This window comes from Salvelinus namaycush, chromosome 11, assembly GCF_016432855.1.
Source record: "Salvelinus namaycush isolate Seneca chromosome 11, SaNama_1.0, whole genome shotgun sequence".
Classification (NCBI taxonomy): domain Eukaryota; kingdom Metazoa; phylum Chordata; class Actinopteri; order Salmoniformes; family Salmonidae; genus Salvelinus; species Salvelinus namaycush.
Window position 1 is genome coordinate 20745613 of NC_052317.1, and position 27228 is coordinate 20772840.

At 41.4% G+C, this 27228-nt stretch overlaps 1 protein-coding gene across 1 annotated transcript in view; it reads left to right on the plus strand.

Annotated features, from left to right (window-relative positions):
* LOC120055278 (potassium voltage-gated channel subfamily H member 6-like) overlaps positions 1 to 27228 on the plus strand; it is a 70133-nt gene that overhangs the window by 13150 nt on the left and 29755 nt on the right. Inside the window, exons 3-6 of the mRNA XM_039003163.1 lie at positions 7418 to 7576; positions 8917 to 9138; positions 9290 to 9547; positions 9842 to 10053. Of these exons, the coding sequence (XP_038859091.1) occupies positions 7418 to 7576; positions 8917 to 9138; positions 9290 to 9547; positions 9842 to 10053 (851 nt within the window). The remainder of the gene's footprint in view (positions 1 to 7417; positions 7577 to 8916; positions 9139 to 9289; positions 9548 to 9841; positions 10054 to 27228) is intronic.

Genomic DNA, 27228 nt, shown 5'->3' on the forward strand with positions numbered 1-27228 from the left:
GACTGTCGATTTTGTCTCATCCTGTCCCGAACTTGATTCTAGAACCTCACTCCCATTCCAAGACCTGCGGGAGGGAGGGAGAGAGAGAGAGATGCCTGGGAGACCTTTTTAGATTTAGGTCTGATGATGCGCTGAGCTCCCCAGTCTCTCCCCTTAATTACTCTCTTTGGTTCACTTGACCGTTTTGACATTCAGCTTCATAATAAACACGCTGAGGGTGTTTTTAAACGTTTGAGAGCATTTTGTGTAAAACAAAATAAAGTTGCACAGACATATAGGGAGTAGGGATGAATATTTTCCTGAAAATCCACCAAGTTTCAATACCGAAAATAATTCATATTTATCCCGATAGTCCCAGGAAAGACAGCAAAAAACGGAAGTGCCCATTTAAAACCAAGATGGTCACTATGCCAGGGTTCTCCCCAAATCACGGCTCTGCTACACTACAGCCAGGGGGGCGTCCGGCATTGCCATCAGACAGGGAGGGAATGCTTCCTTTTAAATCAGTGAAAGCTGCAATACCACCCGTGTTGCGGTTGTGTTGAGTCATGTCCAATGGCAGCGTCGAAGCTCAAAAAATGCAGGTTCAATTCTCGATGGCTATAAAGACACACGCCCAAATCTATATTTAATTTCAGAATTTATAAAAATTAGGGTCAGGGTTGAGGGTTTGGTTAAGGTAAGGGTCCGTTTTAGGTTTTTACTAGTCGTTTAAGTGTCGGCTCTCTACCGAGATGGGTGCTGTGCCATCTTGTCGGCTTGGCCGCGTCACTATGTAAAGATTTCAGAGCAAATTCAACTGATATTTAGTAATGATAGAGTAACTATCTTTTCTCACCAATGACATTGTTGTGAATTGCGAGACAGGCCGTTCATAAATTCAGAGCGATATCATATTCCTCTATTAATTCAGCGCATTCCAGCAGTAGGTTATCTCGACACAGAGCATGATCAGGACGCACAAAGCGTACCCCAAGACAGAATATCTCCTATATTTGGCAAAATCTAGCTGATGATTATACAGATACTGTAGATGAAGATGAAGAGTGGAAATAGTTTAAATATCAACACACTGGTGTAAACAACGTTGTTTACACGGCATTCCAATGAAATTACATTGAACCAATGTGGAATAAACGTTGAACTGACGTCTGTGCCCAGTGGGAAGGTATCTTATTCTTAACGAGGACCAACTCTGTTTTAAACATATCCATATCTACTCTCAAACTGTTTGATGCCTATGAAGTGAATTGTGCAGTGTCCTATAAAATGTGTGACTCTCTGAAGAGTCACAATAACAGCTCAAAGAGGTACATGTTATTTTATAGGCTATACTGTAGAGGTTTCCTGTAGAGTTTATTAACTGCATTCGGATTGTGTGTGCAGTCCGGCAGTGTCAATTATGCGCATGCTTTGAATTTATTGTGACTTTGTGTGAAGTAAATACTAGGCTAAAGCTTCTATGTGACAACCTGTTTGGATAATGTGCTATTACATTTTTTGCTAATCTGCTGCTATGCATGTTGTATGTTTTGTGGAATTGCAATAGTGCGAAATTGGGGAAAATATGTGGAAGGACCACTCGGCTGTCCTGTACTGTGAGCTTGTGTTGCCTACATCCTCGTGGCTGAGCAGTTGTTGCTCCTAGACATTTCCCCTTCACAATAACAACACTTACAGTTGACTGGGGCAGTTCTAGCAGGGACGAAATTTGAAGGAAAGTGGCATCCTATGACGGTGCCACGTTGAAAATCACTGAGATCTTCAGTAATGCCATTCTATGGACAATGTTTGTGTATGGAGATTGCATCGCTTGGCGCTCAATTTTATACATTAGGAAAGAATTCACTTTTTCCACATTTTGTTATGTTACTGCCTTATTCTAAAATTGATTAAATAGTTTTTTCCCCTCATCAATCTTCACACAATACCCCATAATGACAAAGCAAAAACAGTTTTTTTGAATTTTTTGCAAAAAAAAAACTAAAACTGAAACATTATATTTACATAAGTTTTCAGACCCTTTACTCAGTACTTTGTTGAAGCACCTTTGGCAGCGATTACAGCCGTGAGTCTTCTTGGGTATAACGCTACAAGCTTGGCACACCTGTATTTGGGGAGTTTCTCCCATTCTTCTCTGCAGATCCTCTCAAGCTCTGTCAGGTTGTAGGGAGAGCGTCGCTGCACAGCTATTCTCAGGTCTCTCCAGAGATATTCAATCGGGTTCAAGTCCGGGCTCTGGCTGGGCCACTCAAGGACATTCAGAGACTTGTCCCAAAGCCGCTCCTGCGTTGTCTTGGCTGTGTGCTTAGAGTCTCTGTCCCGTTGAAAGGTGAACCTTCGCTCCAGTCGGAGGTCCTAACCGCTCTGGAGCAGGGATCAAGGATCTCTCTGTACTTTTATCCGTTCATCTTTCCCTTGATCCCATCTAGTCTCCCAGTCCCTGCCGCTGAAAAAAATTCCCACAGCATGATGCTGCCACCACCATGCTTCACCGTAGGGATGGTATTGGCCAGGTGATGAACGGTGCCTGGTTTCCTCCAGATGTGACGCTTGGCATTCAGGCCAAAGAGTTCAATCTTGGTTTCATTAGAGAATCTTGTTTTCATGGTCTGAGAGTCCTTTAGGTGCCTTTTGGCAAACTCCAAGCGGGCTGTCATGTGCCTTTTATTGAGGACTGGCTTCCATCTGGCCACTCTACCGTAAAGGCCTGATTGGTGGAGTGCTGCAGAGATGGTTGTCCTTCTGGAAGGTTCTCCCATCTCCACAGTGGAACTCTGGAGCTCTGTCAGAGTGACCATCGAGTTCTTGGTCACCTCCCTGACCAAGGCCCTTCTCGCTCGATTGCGCAGTTTGGCCGGGCGGCCAGCCCTAAGAAGAGTCTTGATGGCTGTAAAGTTTTTAAAAAATGTAAAAAGTCAAGGGGTCTGAATACTTTCCGAATGCACTGTAGCTACTAGAACTAACGCGTTAGTAAATCGCTACAGTCATGCAGTACGGTGTACAGTCAGCAGCAAGCAATTTGGCAGTTACACCAGCGGGCCCCGGTGGCAATAAATTAATAATTTTGACTTGGAAGAGTTCCCGTGTTGGATAGCCATCGCCAGCTAGCTAACATAGAATGATTCTATGTTTGAGCCAGGTGTTTGAATAGGCTAAACTAGCTAGCTGCATTCGACGCTAGCTAAGTAAGTGAAAGTTAAAAAAATATATACTATTAAATCTCTCTTGCTTCTCTTTCATTTTGAAATAAATAAATTTGTTCAAAACTATTCAACTATTGTCTTTCGCTCTCTTTGAGTCCAGAGGAGGACAGAAGCTAGCTGTCCTCCGGTTACACTATGGTGCTACCTTACAGAGTGATTCTGAGGCTACTGTTGACCTTCATTGCAAAACAGTGTGTTTTAATATTTAATAAATATTTGGTGACGTGAATATATTTGGTATAGTTTTATCTAAAAATGATCACTTTTTTTATGTTTTACAATTTTTATTTTTCTGAAATTCACTGAGTAGGATGGTTCTCCCCTTCCTCCTCTGAGGAGCCTCCACTGATTTAAACGGTTATGACAGTTATTTTATTTTCATGACGGTCTTCATCCATAACCGTTGGTTACATGGTTATCCGGTAATTCTACCATCCCCAGCCCTGAATTGATGTTGTGTGTAGTAAAATATAATGCAGATCAATAACATCAGAGATGTGGAAAGTGTGATGTTAGAAAGATACTGTGGAAGGCTAAATGTAAGACACTCACACCAACCAGATTAATATTCTATGGGTGAGGAATGACCCCACACAGTGTAAATCTCACTGATCTATTATTGGCTGACTCCTAAGGTTATTATTAGGTAGAGTGATGATGACTTACAGGGCGTTGTGAATGGGTATTATGAGTGTACATTAGTCATGTCTAACTTTTCATAGATGTGTGTTCACAAGTAAAGCCAAATTTCGATGGTGGGATTATTGTTTTGGCTCTAAAATAACTGTATATTTCTGAATGAAGGATTGGCTCAGTGGTCATTGGTGCTTTATTTTTAGCAGGTCAAAGGTATCCTCGGAATTCAAACTAAATCAAACTGTTTGACTATTGTTGAAGTGAAACAGTGTTTCAGTGGGATTTTGTGGATGGGCCAAAGGTGCATCTGTCTTAAAATCTGTTTTAGAGGAATTCTTGTTTTCCTTTTCTTAGGTATTCAATACAGAACCTCACACAAAGTAGTTGTTGTTTTAGGGGCTTCACATTGATGAGGACTTCTTATTTCCAATAGGGCCCAGGTCCTAGTCTCTATCTCTAATTCTCCTCAGTGAGAACAATGACTTCCTTCCACAGATAATAAGGTGATTCTCCCCTGAGAGCAGAATCAGTGTTTTATTAGCATTAATTGTCCAATTATCCCCAAGGCTCATTAACTCTAGTAGATAGCCTACATCCCAAATGGCACCCTATTCCCAAGATAGTGCATTACTTTTGACCGGGACCACAGCCATCTCTATTCTGGCAAATCCTTAAAGTCCTACTCTCATTTTCACCTCATTTAACACTTGTGTACTTAACAAAAGGCACAAGTGGCATTTCAATAGGTGGTCCAGATGCCTCATGACATGGGGTGGGGGGGGGTTCCTCTTTTGCTCTCTATTGTTCCTCTAGTGTTCCTCAAGCAAGGCCGGAGGCCGATGACATCAGCGGGCACCAACAGCCCACCTCCTTGAATGCTCTACTCCTTGAAGTTTGCAGTTGTCTAAAAAACATTATTTTTCTCAAAACAAATTTTTGATACCCTTTAGTGTGTGTGTGCTTTACTGTATTTATACTTGGTTTATCGCTTTTCAACAGGAAAAGTTCAAATATCACTGGAGGTCTTTAAGTGTCATCTTCATGAACAGTATCCACACCTAGTATCAATCATTAGTACCCAGTCAATGATCCAATCCAGTGTCCACATTTGTGATGAATTTGGTTTTGTGAATATTTAATATATTATTTTTCTTTGCAACTCTGGCTAGAAGGCCAGCATCCCGGAGTCGCCTCTTCACTGCTGACGTTGAGACTGGTGTTTTGCGGGTACCATTTAATGAAGCTGCCAGTTGAGGACTTGTGAGGCGTCTGTTTCCAAACTAGACACTCTAATGTACTTGTCCACTTGCTCAGTTGTGCACCGGGGCCTTCCACTCCTCTTTCTGTTCTGGTTAGACCAGTTTGCGCTGTTCTGTGAAGATACACAACGTTGTACGAGATCTTCAGTTTCTTGGTAGTTTCTCACATTAGAATAACCTTCATTTCTCAGAACAAGAAAAGACTGACGAGTTTCAGTAGAAAGTATTTGTTTCTGGCCATTTTGAGCCTGTAATCGAACCCACAAATGCTGATGCTCCAGATACTCAACTAGTCTAAAGAAGGCCAGTTTTATTGCTTCTTTAATCAGAACAACAGTTTTCAGCTGTGCAAACATAATTGCAAAAGGGTTTTCTAATGATCAATTAGCCTTTTAAAATTATAAACTTGGATTAGCTAACACAACGTGCCATTGGAACACAGGAGTGATGGTTGCTGATAGTGGGCCTCTGTATGCCTATGTAGATATTCCATTAAAAATCAGCTGTTTCCAGCTACAATAGTCACTTACAACATTAACAATGTCTACACTATTTCTGATCAATTTACTGTTATTTTAATGGACCAAAAATGTGCTTTTCTTTAAAAAACAAGGGAATTTCTAAGTGACCACAAACTTTTGAACGGTAGTGTATATCAGACGGACTCATTCTCAGCTGCTTATCTGAGTTGGGCACTGCTGGAATGCAAGAGCTGTCTGTCATTGATTTGTCATTGTTCCTCCATCACTTAATGATATGCATTCATGCAGGCTAGATGAGCAGTATTATTGGCTGAGTCTAACATGTATATCCATAATTTGTGTCAGGCATCTCTCATCTCTGGTCTTGGCAAAGTTTTAAACGGTTTGAACAACTCTGCTGTCCCCTGCCTGCCTGTGTTATTGCAGACAGAGATGAAATAGTGGAGGAACAGACAGATCAATAGTTCAGCTCTCTCCTCAGGCTAATATGTAAATATTTCATGAAGAGAAAGAGAGAGAGAAATCTCCAATGAGTAATTCAGAGTTTCTGATGATGAGGGAGAGGTAGGGTGGAAAGAAGAAAGAGAAGGGGGAGACTGACAGGGAGAAAAAAAACTGAGATGGAGAGAGAAAAAGAGAGATGGGGAGGGGGGATATAATCATATCATTTATTTTGGTTTATATGGTGCTTGTGGTCTTCATGAGAAGTATGATCCAGTTTCCATATTGCCCCTGATAATTGTCCTTGGCTCTTTGTAATATAGTCTACTGATCCCCTGCAGGTGCAGAAAATATGATATACATTATGCTAATGTTTATTTAAAAATGTTTTACCAGTAGTCTTAAAAATGTATTTAGGTCATTTTTTCCACTTGGACACTTATAATTCCAACCAATGATTTCAGTAGTCCTTCAAGTCCTTCACTCCGTTATGGATAGGGTCACCATTGTTATTATATCTAGCAATCGAAGTGTTCTCAGGTGTGCTCCACATGTAAAAGGTGACTAAACCAATGTGCATATAAATCTGTATAGATTTAGGATGTGGTGCGTCCCGGAACAAAGTGTTCAGTAGCAGATGGTTTTGCAGTACAGTAGATGACTATGTGATTTCAATGAGATGAATTAGGCAGAATAAGGGGCCATGTTAGAGCTCTAATCCGGGAGGGGATGATGATACAGTATATTCCTACTGTCCCTGTCAGGCCTGTCCTATGTGTCCTTCCTGCTAACCCGTTATCTGACTACCTCCTCCCATCCCTCCACCGTCAGTCAGTGACCTCTCTTTCTCTCTCTCTCTCCCACTCTGCCAGGGGAAGCCAGATTGGTTTGGCTCCTGGCATAGCTGTAGCTCTCTGCCAGGTGGACGATGTGGAGGAGTCAGTGCCTCTCTCTCAGAAAATTACATCAAAAGACATTGTTTACGTTATGGAGCCTATTACAATACTATCCTAAATATTGAATGATAACAGCAGATCCTCCATTTTTGTTGAATTCAATGTGAAATCAACAAAAGATATAATCATCTCATTGAATTTAGGTTAAAAGTTGTAGGACAAAAATACGAAATGCCCTTAAGTTGACGACTTTTTGCAAATCCAATCAGTTTTCCACGTTGATTCAACGCCATCACATTGATTGTTTTTTTTTATGGCGTGGAAACAACATTGATTCAACCAGTTTTTGCCCAGTTGGCCACTCCCTGGCTGATCTCTGCAGCTTTCATCTGCTGTTGTGTGTCTCTCTCTAGAGGAGAACTTTGGTATGCATTCATGTGCTTTAAAATACAGGTGTTTTCTCACTTTGGTGGTGATGTGTGTGTCTCTGTGTTCAGGTATGTGTTTCTCCTGTAAAATTGATGTGGTGCCAGTGAAGAATGAGGATGGCTTGGTGATCATGTTCATCCTCAACTTTGAGCTGCCCACTGATCCACCTATTCCCAGCTCCCCGACCAGAGACCTCAACAAGCTGCCTATCCCCTGGCTTCCCCTAGGTAAACAAAGAAGATCCTCTATGTGTAAAACCTTAAAAAATCTAGTTCTAATAAGTCAGGAAGAGATTGAGGTAATGAGTGGGGTCCAGAGTTTTTAGGGTACAGTATTTTTCTCTTGGGTACAAGAAGATAGAAATACATATCATGCACCTTCAGAGGTACACATATGATCTCACATGGTACTGTTCGGTACCATTTCCGGTATGTGTGGATAATGTACTGTATTATAATGGTATGTTTTTGTACAATCATTGGAGGCGTGGCTTATTTTGTTGGAGGCGTGGCTTAGTTTGGCTTAGTTTCAGTTTGTTCTTTTTGGCCACCTGTCAGTGGAAGTGTTTAAGTGGTCTCTGTTTATGTTATTTAAAAGTTGAGCTTTTTGGCTTTCAGTTCTGAAGTCTTTATAAAGGCTTACATAAGAGACAACAAAGAGCTCTAATTAATATTGTAGTAACCTTAAAACCTCCTCAAGGATCTGACCCTTTTTTTCCGATTTTCACCTAAAATGACATACCCAAATCTAACTGTCTGTAGCTCAGGACCTGAAGCAAGGATATGCATATTCTTGATACCTTTTGAAAGGAAACACTTTGACGTTTGTGGAGATGTGAAATTAATGTAGGAGAATATAACACATTAGATCTGGTAAAAGATAATATAAAGAAAAAAGCATGCGTTTATTATTATTTGAAATGCAAGAGAAAGGCCATAATGTATTATTCCAGCCCAAGGACAATTTATATTTTGGCCACTAGATGGCAGCAGTGTATGTTTTTGACTGATCCAATGAACCATTGTATATCTGTTCAAAATGTTGTACACGACTGCCCAAATGTATTTGGTTTATTAATACAATTTCAAGTTCATAATTGTTCACTGTAATAGCTCCTGTAAATTGGACAGTGTAGTTAGATTAACAAGAATTTAAGCTTTCTGCCTGTTTCAGATATGTCTATGTCCTGGGAATTATTTTGTTACTTACAACCTCATGCTAATCACATTAGCCTACTTTAGCTCAACCGTCCCATGGGGGGGGACACCGATCCCATAGAGGAAGGAAAAATCCACAAAAAATATATATTTAGTTCTTATTTAAAAAAAATAAAGGAACAAACTTTTAACCTCAAACTGGGTACAATTATGTACCTATAACTAATGGCACAATGGACACAGGGTACCACTACAGTCACATGCGTTTGTACCCCTTTAAGTACAATTCAGTACCTTTTTTTTCTAAGAGTGTAGTAATTAAGTCATTGTTTTACTAATGATGTTGGTGCGGTGTGTAATGTCAGAAACCTATCTCCTTTTCCCTCTGACCTTTCCCCTCTGACCTGCAGCACGTCGGCATAGGTTCCGCCTGCCCTCCGCCCTGCTTCGCTCCCTCAGCAGCAGTAAACATTCCCTGGAGGATGACACCGAGCTGGGCCACCAGCGGGACCTCTCTGCCCTGGGGCATGAGTCTGTAGCCCTGGACAAGCTGCTGTCCCTGCCAGAGCGCCGGCGGCTGGGGGGCACCGGGGTACTACTCTGGGACGAGGACCAGAGGGCCTTGCTGGGAGGTGAGTAGTCCTGTGTGGCTCAGTTGGTAAAAGCATCATGCTAGCAACAACATGCTTGTGGGCTTGATTCTCACTGCGGTCACATACAAAATATATGCACTCATTGTAATTTGCTTTGGATAAAAGTGTCTGCTAAATGGCATGTTTATAGGTGACCCAGTTTCTCCCACTGGGGACCCCTCGGATGCCCCTCAAGCCCTGTCCCTGGCCATGGGCTTCTCCCAGTCTTCCCCCAGGCTGCACTGCCTCTGGGTGGACGAGGATTGTGGCTCCAACTGCAGCGTGATGCCCAGCCGCTCCTATGAGAGCCTCTGCAGCCCGCTGCACGCCTCATCTGTGGACGGCATCAAGACTCGCAGGGGACAGTCCAGCTGGCACGGGAAGCTCCAGACGCGGCCCAGCAGCACAGGTAGAGGGCAAGATGGGGACAGGGGATAGGGGTCATGGGCAGGAGACAGAGATACGGATGTGGATGGTGGCAAGGACAGGGACAGGTGCAGGTAGAGGACATGTATTGGACACACGAAGGAGGTTTAGGGCGCGGGTGGCATAACGAAATTTGAGGATCAAAGAACATGTAATTGATTAATGCTTGTCTTACATTTATGTTCCATCTGTTCAATATCTCCTTATACTGTATCTTGCACTCAGCACATTCAACTCACAGGCAATGAAATATCCATCTATATTTATTCCTTCTCAGGCGGAATGAAGTCCAGTCTGCGTAATGTTACATCTGACTCCACGTCTGACCCCAACCTCACCCGCTTCCGGACCTTAAGTCACGTGACCCAGCTCAACCCACTGGACAACAGGCCAGAACCCCTGGTGGCCCTCCCGTCTGCGGAGATTGACATCATCGCCCCCTGTAAACTAATGGACCGCACACACGGGGTCACTGAGAAAGTCACTCAGGTTAGTCACTGCTCTTCTCTTACCAGTGGATGTGTATGGATGGGATGACACTATTTCATGACAAACTGCAGTATCGATAGGCTTTCACAGACACCTTGCTCCTTATGTAGTTTGCCATTGCAGTATCTGTCCTGAGGGTGGCAGCACTATCCAGATAGTTTTGCTCTAAATTCAGTCGCTGCTGGTGAACTTGTCACTCACTGTAGAGTACAGAGGTTGATGGAAATGACTGCATGGTTATATTGCAAAACATTGAGTCAGTTGCTTTTGTGTATGTTGACATGAACAGAAAATCAGAAAGTGGAGAGATTGTATTCTCCTCCTATCCCACAATAGGTATTGTGCCTCAATCAGCTCATCAACTAATTTAAGTGATTTTGTTGAACAAAGTCACCTCACAAAGTGCTCAGGTCTAAATGAAAAGGCCTGAAAACTCTCATAGACACTATACACCAGCATCACTCTAGGACTAGGAGTGAAGATGCAGCTCAGAGCATCTTCAATTTGAAATGTAAGCATTTCCGTTTCTTTCAACACTAATGTTTCTTGTTCAAACACTTCAGGCGGTTGGACAGAGCTGAAGCGATATTAAACACAGTGTAGCAGCCCAGTAACACACTGTAGCAGGCTTGCAGCCCACCACGCCACCTGGGAGGAGTTTGATTAATCCTGCCTAATGGAGTGGACAGCTGTGAAGAGAGAGATATGATGAGGTTCACTAGTCATGGGGCCTTTTCTCATTTGGGCTAAAGTCTCCACCGTTCTCTCTCCAATGTGACCCGGAAACCAATAAGTGGTTGAGTGGTTGAGGAGATGTCAATTCGTTAGTAGGCAAACTGAAGAGTGTCCATGGCCTTTTCTCAATTAGTTTGCTTAACACTTGCGTCCTCTCTCTTCCGTTCTCTGGCCTCCTTTTGGAAAAGGTCAAAGGTAATCGAGGAGAGGTGGCGAGGAGAGGGAAAGTGGTCAAAAATGCACTTTTATGAAATGAGACTCTTATTGATGTTTACAGGGTGGAATCCTAAAATAAATGTCTAAAGTGATAAAAACATCACTTAGCTAGTTGTGCAAGACATTTTATAGATAAAAGGGTAAGTAGAATTTTGTTTTTTTATGTTTGCATGCTTTTCTCCTTTGAGAAAACAGTAGTTGATTCAAAGAGAGTGTGGCAGATTTCCAAACTTTTCCACGAAGGACTCAGGTAGCATACACTTGCAGTGGTGTAAATGTAACAGTATAACTTTAGACCGTCCCCTCGCGCGAACCAGGGACCCTCTGCACACATCAACAACAGTCACCCACGAAGCGTCGTTACCCATCGCTCCACAAAGGCCGCGTCCCTTGCAGAGCAAGGGGAACCACTACTTCAGGGTCTCAAAGCGAGTGACGTAACCGATTGAAACGCTATTAGCGCGGACCACCGCTAACTAGCTAGCTATTTCACATCCGTTACATAAAGTACTTAAGTAAAAATACTTGAACTTCTTATGGCTGGGGGCAGTATTGAATAGCTTGGATGAAGAAGGTGCCCAGAGTAAACTGCCTGCTACTCAGGCCCAGAAGCTAAGATATGCATAGTATTAGTAGATTTGGATAGAAAACACTCTGAAATTTCTAAAACTGTTTGAATGATGTCTGTGAGTATAACAGAACTCATATGGCAGGCAAAAACCTGAGAAAAAATCCAACCCGGAAGTGGGAAATCTGAGGTTTGTAGGTTTGCCTATCCAATATACAGTGTCTATGGGGTCATATTGCACTTCCTAGGGCTTCCACTAGATGTCAACAGTCTTTAGAACCTTGTTTCAGGCTTCTACTGTGAAGGAGGGGGGAATGAGAGCTGTTTGAGTCAGGGGTCTGGCAGAGTGCCATGAGCTCACTCAGGCGCGCCCCCGTGAGAGGTAGCTAAGTTCCTTTTCGTTTCTAAAGACAAAGGAATTCTCCGGTTGAAACATTATTGAAGATTTATGTTAAAACATCCTAAAGATTGATTCTATACATCGTTTGACATGTTTCTACGAACTGTAATGGATTTTTTTTACTTTTCGTCTGGCCTGCGCATCATGAATTTGGATTTTTGAACTAAACTTACGAACAAAAAGGAGGTATTTGGACATAAATTATGGACTTTATCGAACAAAACAAACATTTATTGTGGAACTGGGATTCCTGGGAGTACATTCTGATGAAGATCATCAAAGGTAAGTGAATATTTATAATGCTATTTCTGACTTCTGTTGACTCCACAACATGGCGGGTACCTGTATGGCTTGTTTTTGTGTCTGAGCGCCGTACTCAGATTATTGCATGGTGTGCTTTTTCCGTAAAGTTTTTTAAAAATCTGACACAGCGGTTGCATTAATGAGAAGTTTATCTAAAGTTCCATGTATAATACTTGTATCTTTTATCAATGTTTATTATGAGTATTTCTGTAAATTGATGTGGCTCTCTGCAAAATCACTGGATGTTTTGGAGGCAAAACATTACTGAACATAACGCGCCAATGTAAACTAAGATTTTGGGATATAAATATGAACTTTATCGAACAAAACATACATGTATTGTGTAACATGAAGTCCTATGAGTGTCATCTGATGAAGATCATCAAAGGTTATTGATTAATTTTATCTATATTTCTGCTTTTTGTGACTCCTCTCTTTGGCTGGAAAAATGGCTGGGGTTTTCTGTGACTAGGTACTGACCTAACATAATCAGATGGTGTGCTTTCGTCGTAAAGCCTTTTTGAAATGAGACACTGTGGTGGGATTAACAACAAGTTTATCTTTAAAATGGTGTAATATACTTGTATGTTTGAGGGAATTTTAATTATGAGATTTCTGTTGTTTGAATTTGGCGCCCTGCACTTTCACTGGCTGTTGTCAAGTGTATCCCGTTAACGGGATTTCAGCCGTAAGAAGTTAAAGTACTACTTATGTCGTTTTTTGGGGTATCTGTACTTTACTATTTATATCTTTGACTACTTTGACTTTTACTTCACTACATTCCTTAAGAAAATATTGTACTTTTTACTCCATACATTTTTCTCTGACACCCAAAAGTACTTGTTACATTTTGAATGCTTAGCAGGACAGGAAAATAGTCAAATTCACTCACTTATCAACCGAACTGGTCATCCCTATTGCCTCTGATCTGGCGGACTCACTAAACACAAATGCTTTGTTTGTAAATGATGTCTGAGTTTTGGAGTGTGCACCTGGCTTTCCGTAAATTAAAAAACAAGAAAATGGTGCCATCTGGTTTGCTTAATATAAGGAATTTGAAATTATTTATACTTTTACTTTTGATACTTAAGTATATTTTAAACCAAATAATTTTTGACTTTTACCCAGTAGAATTTTACTGGGTTGACTTTTACTTTTACTTGAGTCATTTTCTAATAAGGTATCTTAACTTTTACTCAAGTATGACAGTTGGGTATATTTTCCACCACTGTACAATTGTACTTCCTCGCCAAAAGGAGGCTACCGATGAGGGGAGGACCGTCAACCGTTTGCCTACTAACGAATTAACACTATCCTCGACCACTTGACCACTTATTGTTTTCCAGGTCACAGAGGAGAAAGACTTGTCCTAATGAGAAAAGGCCCTCCGCTCCTCGAAAGCCACTTTTCATCGAGGACGGTCATGTATACCCTACCTGAGTCCTTCGGAAGTGTTTTGAAATCTGCCACACCCCCTTTGATTCAGCTTTTGTTTTGTCGGAGAAAGCATGCACACGTTTAAAACGATAAGTAGCATATTGTTTTTATCTATAAAGTGTTGTGCACAACTAACTTAATTTGTTTTAAGCACTTTACACATTTATTTTGGGATCCACACCTATAAACGGCATTTGCCTGATGACGTGCGAGTGGAGAAGCAGAATCTCATTTCATACAAGCTCATTTTCATCCATGTTCCCTCTCCTCGCCGCTGATTACCCTTGACCGTTTTCAAAAGGATGCGAGAGAGGACGGAGGAGAGAGGATAGAGGAGTTGAGCAAATCTAATTGAGAATAGGCCCTGTGTGTATCGCTTAATACATCAGAGTGTTACAATGGTTGCCCCATGGATATTAATTCAAGTCACGCTGACCTCTCACCATTATGATCTTTGACCCTCTAACTTTCATCATTATTCACGATTAATTCAGGATTATCCATAATCATGGTAGCATCGACATTAATGTAGAAGTGCTTAGAAACATATTCTATTATTATTTACAATAGAAGTGTCTCCAAAATTACACAATATATTATTTACCATTCATTTCTATTGGGCACAAAATAATCTGAAAACACAACCAAAACAAACTGCAAATGCATCCAACAAGTTTGTAGAGTCACAAGCTTGATGTAATCATTGGGTTCCAGGAATATGGGACCAAATACTACGCTTTTGACTATTTCATTTATAAGAATCGTTAGGGGTGTCAATGATTTTCACCCCTACTCTTTTGAGAAAAATGTTCCTTGTTGATCAAAATCTCTTTCTCTGAGCAATTGTATTAGTATAAAATAATATAATTTTCACCCCAGAAAATTGCGTAAAATATTGCTCAGTATTTGAATTATTTACATTGTATATACAAAAGTATGTGGACAAGCATTCAAATTAGTGGATTTGGCTATTTCAGCCTCACCCTTTGCTGACAGGTGTATGAAGTCGAGCACACTGCAGTGCAATCTCCATAGGCAAATATTGCAGTAGAATGGCCTTAGTGAAGAGCGCAGTAACTTCTAAGGTGGCATCATCTTAGGATGCCATCTTTCCAACAAGTCAGTTTGTCAAATTTCTGCCCTTCTAGAGCTGCACCGGTCAACTGTACGTGCTGTTATTGTGAAGTGGAAACGTCTAGGAGCAACAACGGCTCAGCCGTGAAGTGGTAGGCCACACAAGCTCACAGAATGGGACCGCTGAAGCACGTAGTGAGTAAAAATCTTCTGTCCTCGGTTGCAACACTAACTACCGAGCAGTGGAAACGCGTTTTCTGTAGTGATGAATCACGCTTCACTATCTGGCAGTCCGATGGACGAATCTGGGTTTGGCGGATGCCGGGAGATTGCTACCTGCCCAAATTCATAGTGCCAACTAAAGTTTGGTAGAGGAGGAATAATGGTCTGGCCACACAGACCATTATTTTTTGTTTTTCATGGTTCAGGCTAGGCCCCTTAGTTCTAGTGAAGGGAAATCTTAACGCTACAGCATACAACGATATTGTAGACTATTCCGTGCTTCCAACTTTGTGGCAACAGTTTGGGGAAGGCCCCTTCCTGTTTCAGCATGACAATGCCCCCGTGGCCAAAGCGAGGTCCATACAGAAATGGTTTATCGAGATCGGTGTGGAAGAACTTGACTGGCCTGCACAGAGCCCTGACATCAATCCCATCGAACACCTTTGGGATGAATTGGAACGCCGACTGCGAGCCAGGCCTAATCGCCCAACATCAGTGCCCCACCTCACTAATGCTCTTGAGACTGAATGGAAGCAAGTCCCCGCAGCAATGTTCCAGCATCTAGTGGAATGCATTCCCAGAAGACTGTAGGCTGTTATAGCAGCAAAGGAGGGACCAACTCCATATTAATACCCATGATTTTGGAATGAGGTGTGCGACGAGCAGGTTTCCACATACCTTTGGTCATGTAATGTATTTCATACAGTCATTATTGCTGATCTTTATCAAGTGTGTCAATAATTCCAGATCCTTCTGTACATCTACAGTTGAAGTCGGAAGTTTACATACACCTTAGCCTAATACATTTAAACTCCGTTTTTCACAATTTCTGACATTTAATCCTAGTAAATATTCCCTGTCTTAGGTCAGTTATGATCACCACTTTATTTTCAGAATGTGAAATGTCAGAATAATAATAGAGTGATTTAGCATTGCCTTTAAATTGTTTAACTTGGGTCAAATGTTTCGGGTAGCTTTCCACAAGATTAACACAATAAATTGGGTGAATTTTGGCCCATTCCTCCTGACAGAGCTGGTGTAACTGAGTCAGGTTTCTGGGCCTCCTTGCTCGTACACGCTTTTTCAGTTCTTCCCACAAATGTTCTATAGGATTGAGGTCAGGGCTTTGTGATGGCCACTCCAATACCTTGACTTTGTTGTCCTTAAGCCATTTTTCCACAACTTTGGGAGTATGCTTGGGGTCATTGTCCATTTGGAAGACCCATTTGCGACCAAGCTTTAACTTCCTGACTGATGTCTTGAGATGTTGCTTCAATATATCCAGATAATGTTCCTGCCTCATGATGCCATCTATGTTGTGAAGTGCACCAGTCCCTCCTGCAGCAAAGCACCCCCACAACATGATGCTGCCACCCCCGTGCTTCACGGTTGGGATGGTGTTCTTCGGCTTGCAAGCCTCCCCCTTTTTCCTCCAAACATAACGATGGTCATTATGGCCAAACAGTTCTATTTTTGTTTCATTAGACCAGAGGACATCTCTCTAAAAAGTACGCTCTTTGTCCCCGTGTGCAGTTGCAAACCGTAGTCTGGGTTTTTTTGACGGTTTTGTAGCAGTGGCTTCTTCCTTGCTGTGCGGCCTTTCAGGTTGAGTTGATATAGGACTCGTTTTACTGTGGATATAGATAATTTTGTACCTGTTTCCTTCAGCATCTTCACAAGATCCTTTGCTGTTTTTCTGGGATTGATTTGCACTTTTTACACCAAAGTATGTTCATCTCTAGGAGACAGAACATGTCTCCTTCCTGAGCGGTATGACGGCTGTGTGGTCCCATGGTGTTTATACTTGCGTACTATTGTTTGTACAGATGAACGTGGTACCTTCAGGCGTTTGGAAATTGCTCCCAAGGATGAACCAGACTTGTGGAGGTCTACAATTTTTTTTCTGAGGTCTTTTCTTTTGATTTTCCCATGATGTCAAGCAAAGAGGCACTGAGTTTGAAGGTAGGCCTTGAAATACATCCCAAGGTACACCTCCAATTGACCCAAATGATGTCAATTAGCCTATCAGAAGCTTCTAAAGCCATGACATCATTTTCTGGAATTTTCCAAGCTGTTTAAAGGCACAGTCAACTTAGTGTATGTAAACTTCTGACCCACTGGAATTGTGATACAGTGAAATATCTGTCTGTAAAAAATTGTTGGAAAAATGACTTGTGTCATGCACAAAGTAGATGTCCTAACCAACTTGCCAAAACTAAAGTTTGTTAACAAGAAATTTGTGGAGTGGTTGAAGAACGAGTTTTAATGACTCCAACTTCAGTATGTAAACGTCCGACTTCAACTTTAAGATGCTTCTAGCCCCTTCTTATTAATGGTTTCTGTTGCTTTTATACATGTCTTACTACTCGAAAGTCGTCTTAATTTTTACTCCAAAAACTCCCTTGGCGTATTTTTCAAATTGGCATATTTTGTTTCTAAATGTCTGCACAAGAGTGAAGGTATCATCGTGTTGTGAGATCGTACTTTTGCACATATAACACACTGTGGATGAGGAAAAGCACCACTACCAATATAAGTGAACCACAAATCAATGTTGTTCTCATCGTATTTGCGCCTCTTCGATGGTCCAACGTCCCTGTCTGTTGTTCGGTACTTTCCCGGGTAAGGAGGCAGTAGCTCTTCGACTGCATCAAATTCACAAATTTCAGTATCCATACTAGCTGGACTAACAACACATTTAGAATTACTGATGCTGGCACTAGATGTGCTCGTGGAAGCAGAACAACTTCTGTCGTCTGCAGTTGTAGTACTACTGGTAGTAGCAGTACTACCAGTAGAGCTGTTATGTGTCTCTTTGGACGCGGGGCTTACTTTTTAAAATCATTTTTCCATTTTCGAGCAAACGGAATGAGCAGCAGCTACGTTTGGCTACATACTGTCTGTTAGTGGAATTCCCGCGAAAGAGTAATGGTTAATGAGATTGGATGTTCATTATTTGGTTAGGCTACCTGTATTTGACATTGTGTTGTTATTTCGTTGAACACTAGATGGATTAATTTTATTTTTGGCAGTGAAAAGAGGCTACTCAGGCGAGGGAAAAAAACTCACCCAAATGTATAGCCCCGTTGGAAAATATGGACTGTTTGACAATGTGAGAAAAAAAAAATCCAAACATTTTTAAATGTCAATCTCATTTTTATTTGGCGTACCCCAAACGGCATTGCGTGTACCCCAGTTTGGGAATACCTGGCCTAGTAAAAGTCCAGACCTAATCCGAATTGAGATGTGCCAGGATTTGAAATGAGCAGTTCATGCTAGAAAACCCACAAATGTCGCTGAGTTAAATCAGTTCTGCATGCAAGAGTGGCCCAACATTACTCCACAATGATGATGTGAGAGACGGATCAACAACAACAAGAAGCGTTTGTTTGCAGTCATTGCAGCTAAAGGTGGCACAACCAGTTATTGAGTGTAAGGGGGCAATTTGTTTTTCACACAGGGGAATTGGTTGTTGTGTAACTGTGTTAATAAAATAAGTATCCTTTTTTTGGTTCTTTGCAAACTCAGGTTCCCTTTACCTGATGATCTGTTAACATTCAGTGTCAAAAATATTATAACTTAGAGAAAATCAGAAAGGGGGCAAATACTGTAAGTATCTTAGCTTGTTCCTTTGGTCTTAAGATTGTCTCTTGTGACAACCGAGCAGCTGATTTGGTTCTGGGTTCTAATTTGAGTCTGTAGGAAATGTTATAGAACCAAGCTGGAGCTTGTTATTTTTCACACAGTGTCCTCGGCCCTGGGAGCAGTGTTCTGGGATGTATGAGTAACTGAGGTGTTAGGACACCCGGGACACACAAATACAACCTCCAATCACACAGCTCTCCAATCAAAGTCACTGTGAGTCACCTATCTGTCTGGAGTTCACTGATTGTTCTGCCCACCTCAGTCTGAACTACAGCTTTGCAATGGTTGAAAGAAATGTAAAAGGACTTTGCAAACTAAAATGGAAACCTCCAGGTGTTCAGGGATGTTTAGCAGGGCTTCAGCAGGACAGTAGTTCACGTTTACCTCAAGCTCATGAATCATATATATTTTTTTTACTGTACTAAATAAAAGACACCAATAACAGTGTTGACTGGAGTAGAATATGCTTAATCTCAACATATAGTAAATCTATTAAAGGCAGTGAAACACTGCCAGTAAAACTTAGCTGCTGACACTACTGTTGCATAGACACAGAAACACAGGGAATCCCTCCCTATAGCCCCAGAGTCTCATTTACTATAACAGCTCCCATTACATCAACAGTGAGCTAGATCTAGCATACCTATGCAGGCCATCCTCAATTAATTGTTATCATCATTTACTAACCCAGCCCTCACCCATCCTCAATTAATCGTTAGCATCATACGCTTACCCAGTTCTCCTCTCCCATCCATATTCAGAGTGGGGCTTATTATCCCAGTGAGGCAGAACAGAACAGCCTGGCTGGAGTTATAAGTCAGTGAGACAGTCCATGGTCATACAGATTAGTTATACTGTACTGCAGGAGGAACCGGGCAATCAAATCAATCTGTGTGCTGGGAGCTTGTTTACTACAGCAAACTTTAATTAGGTCTGAGACATATGCATGCATAGAATATATTTACATCCTGTACAGTGCACTGCAATGCTCTGGTGTGTTACTGTGGATGGATAGATTTACTGTACATGGCATGGACATGTGAGGTGATTTGTAATTCAGTGTGGTCTAAAAGACATTATAACTCTGCAAATATTTGTTTTACTTGATGAAAACTCAAGGCAATGATCAAATGATCAATATATACATTTGAAGTTGGAAGTTTACATACACTTAGGTTGGAGTCATTAAAACTCGTTTTTCAACCACTTACAACCACAGTGTGACTGTTTGAGGTTGTGGACAGGTGTCTTTTATACTGATAACAAGTTCAAACAGGTGCCATTAATACAGGTAACGAGTGGAGGACAGAGGAGCCTCTTAAAGAAGAAGTTACAGGTCTGTGAGAGACAGAAATCTTGCTTGTTTGTAGGTGACCAAATACTTATTTTCCACCATAATTTGCAAATAAATTCATTAAAAATCCTACAATGTGATTTTCTGGATTTTCTTTCTCATTTTGTCTGTCATAGTTGAAGTGTACCTATGATGAAAATTACAGGCCTCTCTCATCTTTTTAAGTGGGAGAACTTGCAAAATTGGTGGCTGACTAAATACTTTTTTGCCCCACTGTATATCCACAGTAAAATTAGTCCTATATCGACATAACCTGAAAGGCCGCTCAGCAAGGAAGAAGCCACTGCTCCAAAACCGCCATAAAAAATTCAGATTATGGTTTGCAACTGCACATGGGGACAAATATCGTACTTTTTGGAGAAATGTCCACTGGTCTGATGAAAGAAAAATAGAACTGTTTGGCCATAATGACCATCGTTATGTTTGGAGGAAAAAGGGGGATGCTTGCAAGCCGAAGAACACCATCCCAACCATGAAGCACGGGGGTGGCAGCATCATGTTGTGGGGGTGCTTTGCTGCAGGAGGGACTGGTGCACTTCACACCATAGATGGCATCATGATGAGGGGAAATTATGTGGCTATATTGAAGCAACATCTCAAGACATCAGTCAGGAAGTTAAAGCTTGGTCGCAAATGGGTCTTCCAAATGGACAATGACCCCAAGCATACTTCCAAAGTTGTGGCAAAATGGCTTAAGCACAACAAAGTCAAGGTATTGGAGTGGCCATCACAAAGCCCTGACCTCAATCGTATATAAAATTTGTGGGCAGAACTGAAAAAGCGTGTGCGAGCAAGGAGGCCTACAAACCTGACTCAGTTACACCAGCTCTGTCAGGAGGAATGGGCCAAAATTCACCCAACTTATTGTGGGAAGCTTGTTGAAGGCTACTCGGAACGTTTGACCCAAGTTAAACAATTTAAAGGCAATGCTACCAAATACTAATTGAGTGTATGTAAACTTCTGACCCACTGGGAATGTGATGAAAGAAATGAAAGCTGAAATAAATCATTCTCTCTACTATTATTCTGACATTTCACATTCTTAAAATAAAGTGGTGATCGTAGCTGACCTAAGACGGGCAATTTTTATTAGTATTAAATGTCAGGAATTGTGAAAAACTGAGTTTAAATGTACTTGGCTAAGGTGTATGTAAACTTCCGACTTCAACTGTATATTTTTTGTTTGTTTGCGGGAGATGTTTATGGATACTATATCATGTACACTAAAGGACAACCTTGCCGTCTCTTCCAGTGTCCCCCAAAGTTGCAATATTTTTCTTATTGCTAATGGTCAGACACATTTGAATACAGGTAATGGATGGAGGACGCACATATACAGTGGGGTCCATAATTATTGGGACCCTTAATAAGGATGAGCAAAAATTACTGTATAAAATAAATAATACAAATACTGAGCTATATTGTGTTTTTAAAAATGGAATGGGGTTTAAGTCCAGAGACTGAGATGGCCATTGCAAAATGTTGATTTTGTGCACAATTAACCATTTCTTTGTGGATCTTGATGTGTGCTTGGGGTTATTGTTTTGCTGGAAGATCCACTTGCCGTCAAGTTTCAGCTTCCTGGCACATGCAACCAGGTTTTGGCTAAAATGTCCTGGTACTTGATAACGTTCATGATGCAATTGACCTTAAGAAGGGCCACCAGACTGGTCTCCTAGACTAGACGTAACATAGTAAATGAAAATCAGGGACACTCAGCAAGACAATAACCGCAAGAACACATTAAAATGCACAAAGAAATTGCTAATACATTTTTTGGAGCATGCAAAATAGCTCTGTATTTTAATTATTTATTTTATACTGTCATTTTTCCTCATCTGTATCAAGGCTGTCGATCATTTTAGACCCCACTGTATCTGTTTTACCTTTTAGAAATGAAACAACTTTATGTACAGTGTCGTGTCTTTGGCTATGCCGGATTAAGTGATATGACATGCTATTCTATAAAATTACGTCATAAAGGAAAACGTCCCTCGTGGATGGAACAGATATGACAGCTGGTTACACAAAAGAAAAGGGGGCTGGGTTTGAGTGAAAGAGCGGGAAGACTTGAGGAACAAAGGTACCAGCCATGCTATCGTAAATACAGTATCTTATGCATTCTAAATTACCGCCCATTTGGAAAAGGAAAATGCAATAAACATTTACTCTGAGCTGCGCTTCGGTAGGTTGGTGGTAGATGGAAGGCCGTGTTGCCCAACCGAGTCCTTTGTCCTTTGAAGAATGTCTCTGGTGGTAAATTGGATACGTTGTAGTAACGTCGTTGTGTGGTAGACAGGGTACTCTGTCTGTCCTTTCCTAGCCCACGTTTGCAGCTGCTGTTGCTAACTCAACGGCTAGGAGGTATCACTTCTGTAGTGAATAAGAGTTCAAAGTTCATACCATTCGCAACCAAAGCTCACGCTGAGGTTGGCTTAGTTCTGTAGTTGACATGTTAGTCCTTTTAACGCAGAGGCTGCAGACCTCACGTACTTGGAACAGGAGGTTATATTGTCGTCAAGGCTTTATATAGGAAGGGAGAGGAGGGCGTGTTTGAAAAGTTTTATAACCCATGTTTCTTCACAGGGGCAGGCCACTGATTGAGCAGAGCCCGAACCTTATGAAAACCCAAATCTCTCATTTGGAAGCTAAAATTACATTTAATCTCTTCACCAATAATTTTATATTCAAACATTTAAATTGAACAACAATTCCATGTGACTCCGATAACTACAATGTGCAGACTTTCCACTGTAGAGTTTGTCATTCTATCATTGATCAGAATGTCTCAGATGACAACCAAACTGACATCATATTCATTAAGTACCACCGCATATGTTCAATTGGTCGGATTACCAGAATATAGTTCATTTCCCCCCACCTTCTGATGTTCCCAGAATTTCTATGTTAACCAAAGGATTTTCAAATGTCACATCAGTAGGGTAGAGAGAGGAAAAAGGGGGGGAGAGGTATTTATGACTGTCATAAACCTACCCCCAGGCCAACGTCATGACAACAGTATGACTTATTCGACTGCATTCGACTGACTTATTCACGCCTTTTTCCACATGTTGTGTTACGAAGTGGGATTAAAATGGATTTAAATGTTATTTTTTGTCAACGATCTACACAAAATACTCAGTCCCTATTGGGCAAAACATAACCCAAAACAAACTTCAAATCCATCCAATGAGTTTGTAAAATCACAAGCTTGATGTAGTCATTGTGTGCAAGGAATATGGGACCAAATACAAACTTTTGACTACTTTAATACACTATAAGTGAATTTGTCCAAATAATTATGACTTCCTCAAATGGGGGGACTAGATACATAAAGTGTTTACATAAAACAGATACACTATCTGACCAAAAGTATGTGGACACCTGCTCGTCGAACATCTCATTCCAAAAGCAGGTGCATTAATATGGAGTTGGTCCCCCCTTTGCTGCTATAACAGCCTCCATTCTTCTGGGAAGACTTTCCACTAGACTTGCTTCCATTCAGCCACAACGAATAATAATGAGATCGGGCTATGATGTTGGGCGATTAGGCTTGGCTCGCAGTCGGCGTTCCAAATCATCCCAAAGGTGTTTGATGGGATTGAGGTCAGGGCTCTGTGCAGGACAGTCAAGTTCTTCCACACTGATCTCGACAAACCATTTCTGTATGGACCTCGCTTTGTGCACGGGGGTATTGTCATGCTGAAACACGAAGGGGCCTTCCCCAAATTGTTGCCACAAAGTTGGAAGTACAGAATTGTCTAGAATGTCATTGTATGCTGTAGCATTACGATTTCCCTTCACTGTAACTAAGGGGCCTAGCCCGAATCATGAAAAACAGCCCCAGATCATTATTACTCCTCCACCAAACTTTACAGTTGGCACTATGCATTGGGGCAGGTAGCAATCTCCTGGTATCCGCCAAACTAAGATTCGTCCCTCAGACTTGCCAGATGGTGAAGTGTGATTCATCACTCCAGAGAACGTGTTTCCACTGCTCCAGAGTCCAATGGAAGAGAGCTTTACACCACTCCAGCCGATGCTTGGCATTGCACATGGTGACATCTTAGGCTTGTGTGCGGCTGCGGCTTATCATGTTTATACTCGAATCACTCACATAATAGTTCCAGTTTTAGCAAGCAGAAGCAAGATTGAGAGCACTGTGTGTGTACTGCAGACTCAATGCTTAACACGCTGATATTTTACTATAATACATTTGGCATATAGGTCATAGCTTATGTTTTGTCTGTGAAAGTGACTAACAACTTTTTAGTCATTTAGCAGACACTTTTATCCAGAGCGATTTAAAGGAGCAATTAGGGTTAATTGCCTTGCTCAAGGGCACATCAACATATTTTTCCTCTAGTCAACTCGGGGATTCAAACCAGTGATCTTTTCCCAACACTCTTAACTGCTAGGCTACCTGCCGCATGTCAGCTATTTAATGTGTGTGTATTTTTGGGGGCTTTTATTGTGATTCATAGACAATAGTCGGTTTGTTCATGAACATTTAATTTCCATTTCCTGACAGTAATAGTACTTTTATTGGTTACTCAGCACAATAGTTGACCAATAGTTCAAATATCCAGTACTTATGAGCAAAAGTTGAGTAATTTTTATAAAGATATTAGAGCTTACAACACTGTTGAAATGCTGGCATATTAGTTTAAACCGCTCTCTTAAAAGCTTTGCCTTTGAATGCGGAAGCTCAGCTCAAACTGTTGATTTTTAACACCTACTGACTGTGTAGCCTTTTAGAGAATCCTGGCTTATTATCAGTTTTGCTCAAATAACTTAACTCCCCTGGGCAAGGTAATAAATTACATTGCTCCCAGTTACTCTCTGGTAGACCATAGATTTTTCTTCACATCGATAGTGCCCTTGGGTAAGGCTGAATTGACTGGTGGTAATACAAATGCAAGGTGAGCTCCTGGCTTATGGAAGGTTATACATTGGATGGAAAGATAACGAAGCATGGGTTCTCCTTACACACCCACTGGATCTTCTTTCACATTATCAACTGGATTGATTGTTTAATCCCAATACTATACTTCCCAGTTGAGATTAGGTTGAAATAAATGCCCCACGGACTGACTGCCATCTATACTTTGGCGAGCTGCTATTCTTCACACAAGTGTGTTATAAAATGTATGAGAATTGGAGGGCGAAGATGTGGCAAAGTTATGGTGATTGATTATCTCTGTGTTGATAATCTATATTCCTATTCAAAGTGGTTGAAATGGAATGTATTTTCTCAGCCCAATAATGTTTTGTCAGCATCAATAAAAGATGAGATTAGTTTAGAGTAACAATGTATGCCCCAAGGTCATGCCTAAGTTAGCCAAGATGTGAAAACACTACTCGTTTAAATACTAGAGGAGAATCAGTCTGTAGTCATTGACCTGTTGAGAAGCTCTCTATTGACTACACTACAGTGTCTGGTGTATCGGAGTCAAAAATAATAAAACATTATTTAACATACAACATCAGCTTAGATTTAACACACGTTAGCAGCTGTAGGGTCAGTGCAGTGAAAGGATAGCTACTACCTGGTGTCAGTGGGGGAATTATCCTTGCTGCTGTTGCTGCTTCAAACGCAGCAATCTTCAAATAAAAAAATTCATTTTTTTAAGAGCATTAACATACAGTATGTGGCTTGTGTGTGACTAAGGGAGACAACGAAGGAGAGAGGGAGGGAGCGATGGTTTATGGATGCCTGTTGGTGTTTATTTGAGGAAATCAATCAAGTCCTGCAGCTGGCCTGAGGATGGAGTGGAGAGGAGGAGGAGAGGAGGATCAGAGAGCCAGCTGCAATTACAGCTGATCCTTAGTGGTCCAGTGCTTCTACAGAGGCGGGAAAGAGAAAGGGGGAGAGAGAATTTGGGAATGAAGAGGGAAAAAGAGAGAGGGGGAGAGAAGGGTATGTGGGACCTCACAGATACATCGAAGCAACCTAAAAGTAGAGTGGAGACTACTCTGAGAGAGAGACCTCTGGCTCTGAACATTACATAACTGATACTCTGAACCTGAATAAGGCAGAGAAGGGAGTGGAGGAGGCGTTATAGAAGAAAATGATGGGAAAGGACCATGAAGATCACAACGATGCGCATTAGGTGGAACCACACTGGTGCACCTCTTGTCCCGTGACCTGTCAGATTGTTAAGAGAAGGAACATTAGCATTTTGCTTCTAGACCTAAACTGAAATGAGTGACAGGACTCACCCACAAAAGAATAACATAGATAGACAAAACTAATGGTCCATCTCTCTTTGTAGTTAGACAGAATCCTAAACAGTCCTGTGTGGATTCACATCACAGAGAATCACAGGGAGAGCCTGTGAGTGTGAGCTCTCCCAAGGGGAGGGGCCGGGGGTGTGAGGTTGGGGAGATGAGTCTGGGAAGATAGGAGGCAGTCGCGTGGAGGAGAAGGAGATAGAGGGAAGAGGAGGGCACTGCCATCATGTCCCTCGGGGGAAGGGGTAGTATATCCCAGTACGGGGTACCAGTGGTCAGTAACGAGCGCAGGAACACGCGGGTGAAGAGGGCTGTCCACATCTCCAGCATTGTGGCTCAGGAGGTGAGTAGTGGGACTGAGACCTTATCTGTTACACTTTACGGGACCCACGGGCACTCTTGGTAGAGACGAAGGACATCCAAATAAATCCTTACTTTTAGGATTTTTTAAATTTTAACATTTGGTCTGTCAAGGATTATTGTTCAGTTAAACAGAGGCTAATTAATTGCTGTTGAAGGAGTTTCACAACTGTTATTTTGCTATGTGCATTTGCCTACATTATCTATGTATTACCTTAATAGCGTATAGAGCCCATGACCTTTTTTTTTTTTTACAGTTGTTTGGGTCATTGGTTCTCTAACTCACCTGCGCAGGGTGCTTGAATAGTTTGTGTCATACCTGAGACTTATTCAAAGAAGATTCATATGGTTCCAGACAGTGTCAGTATGAAGCCTATTCAGGTTGCTTCAGTCTGTAGAGGTTAGTTTAAAACCAGACAAGTTGTGGTTCCTTGGTGTGTTGTACTGTAATTAAGGCCCTTTTGTGTTAATTTGATCCATGAAAGTTTATTTTATGCTAACTCCAGTCAGTGTTGCTCCAACTCGAGGTGTCATAAAACAATGGACCCCCTCCCCAACGTAAAAACAGGGTTGGGGAGTAACGGATTACATGTAATTACTTTTAAATTCAGAAAAAAAATCTTTGAC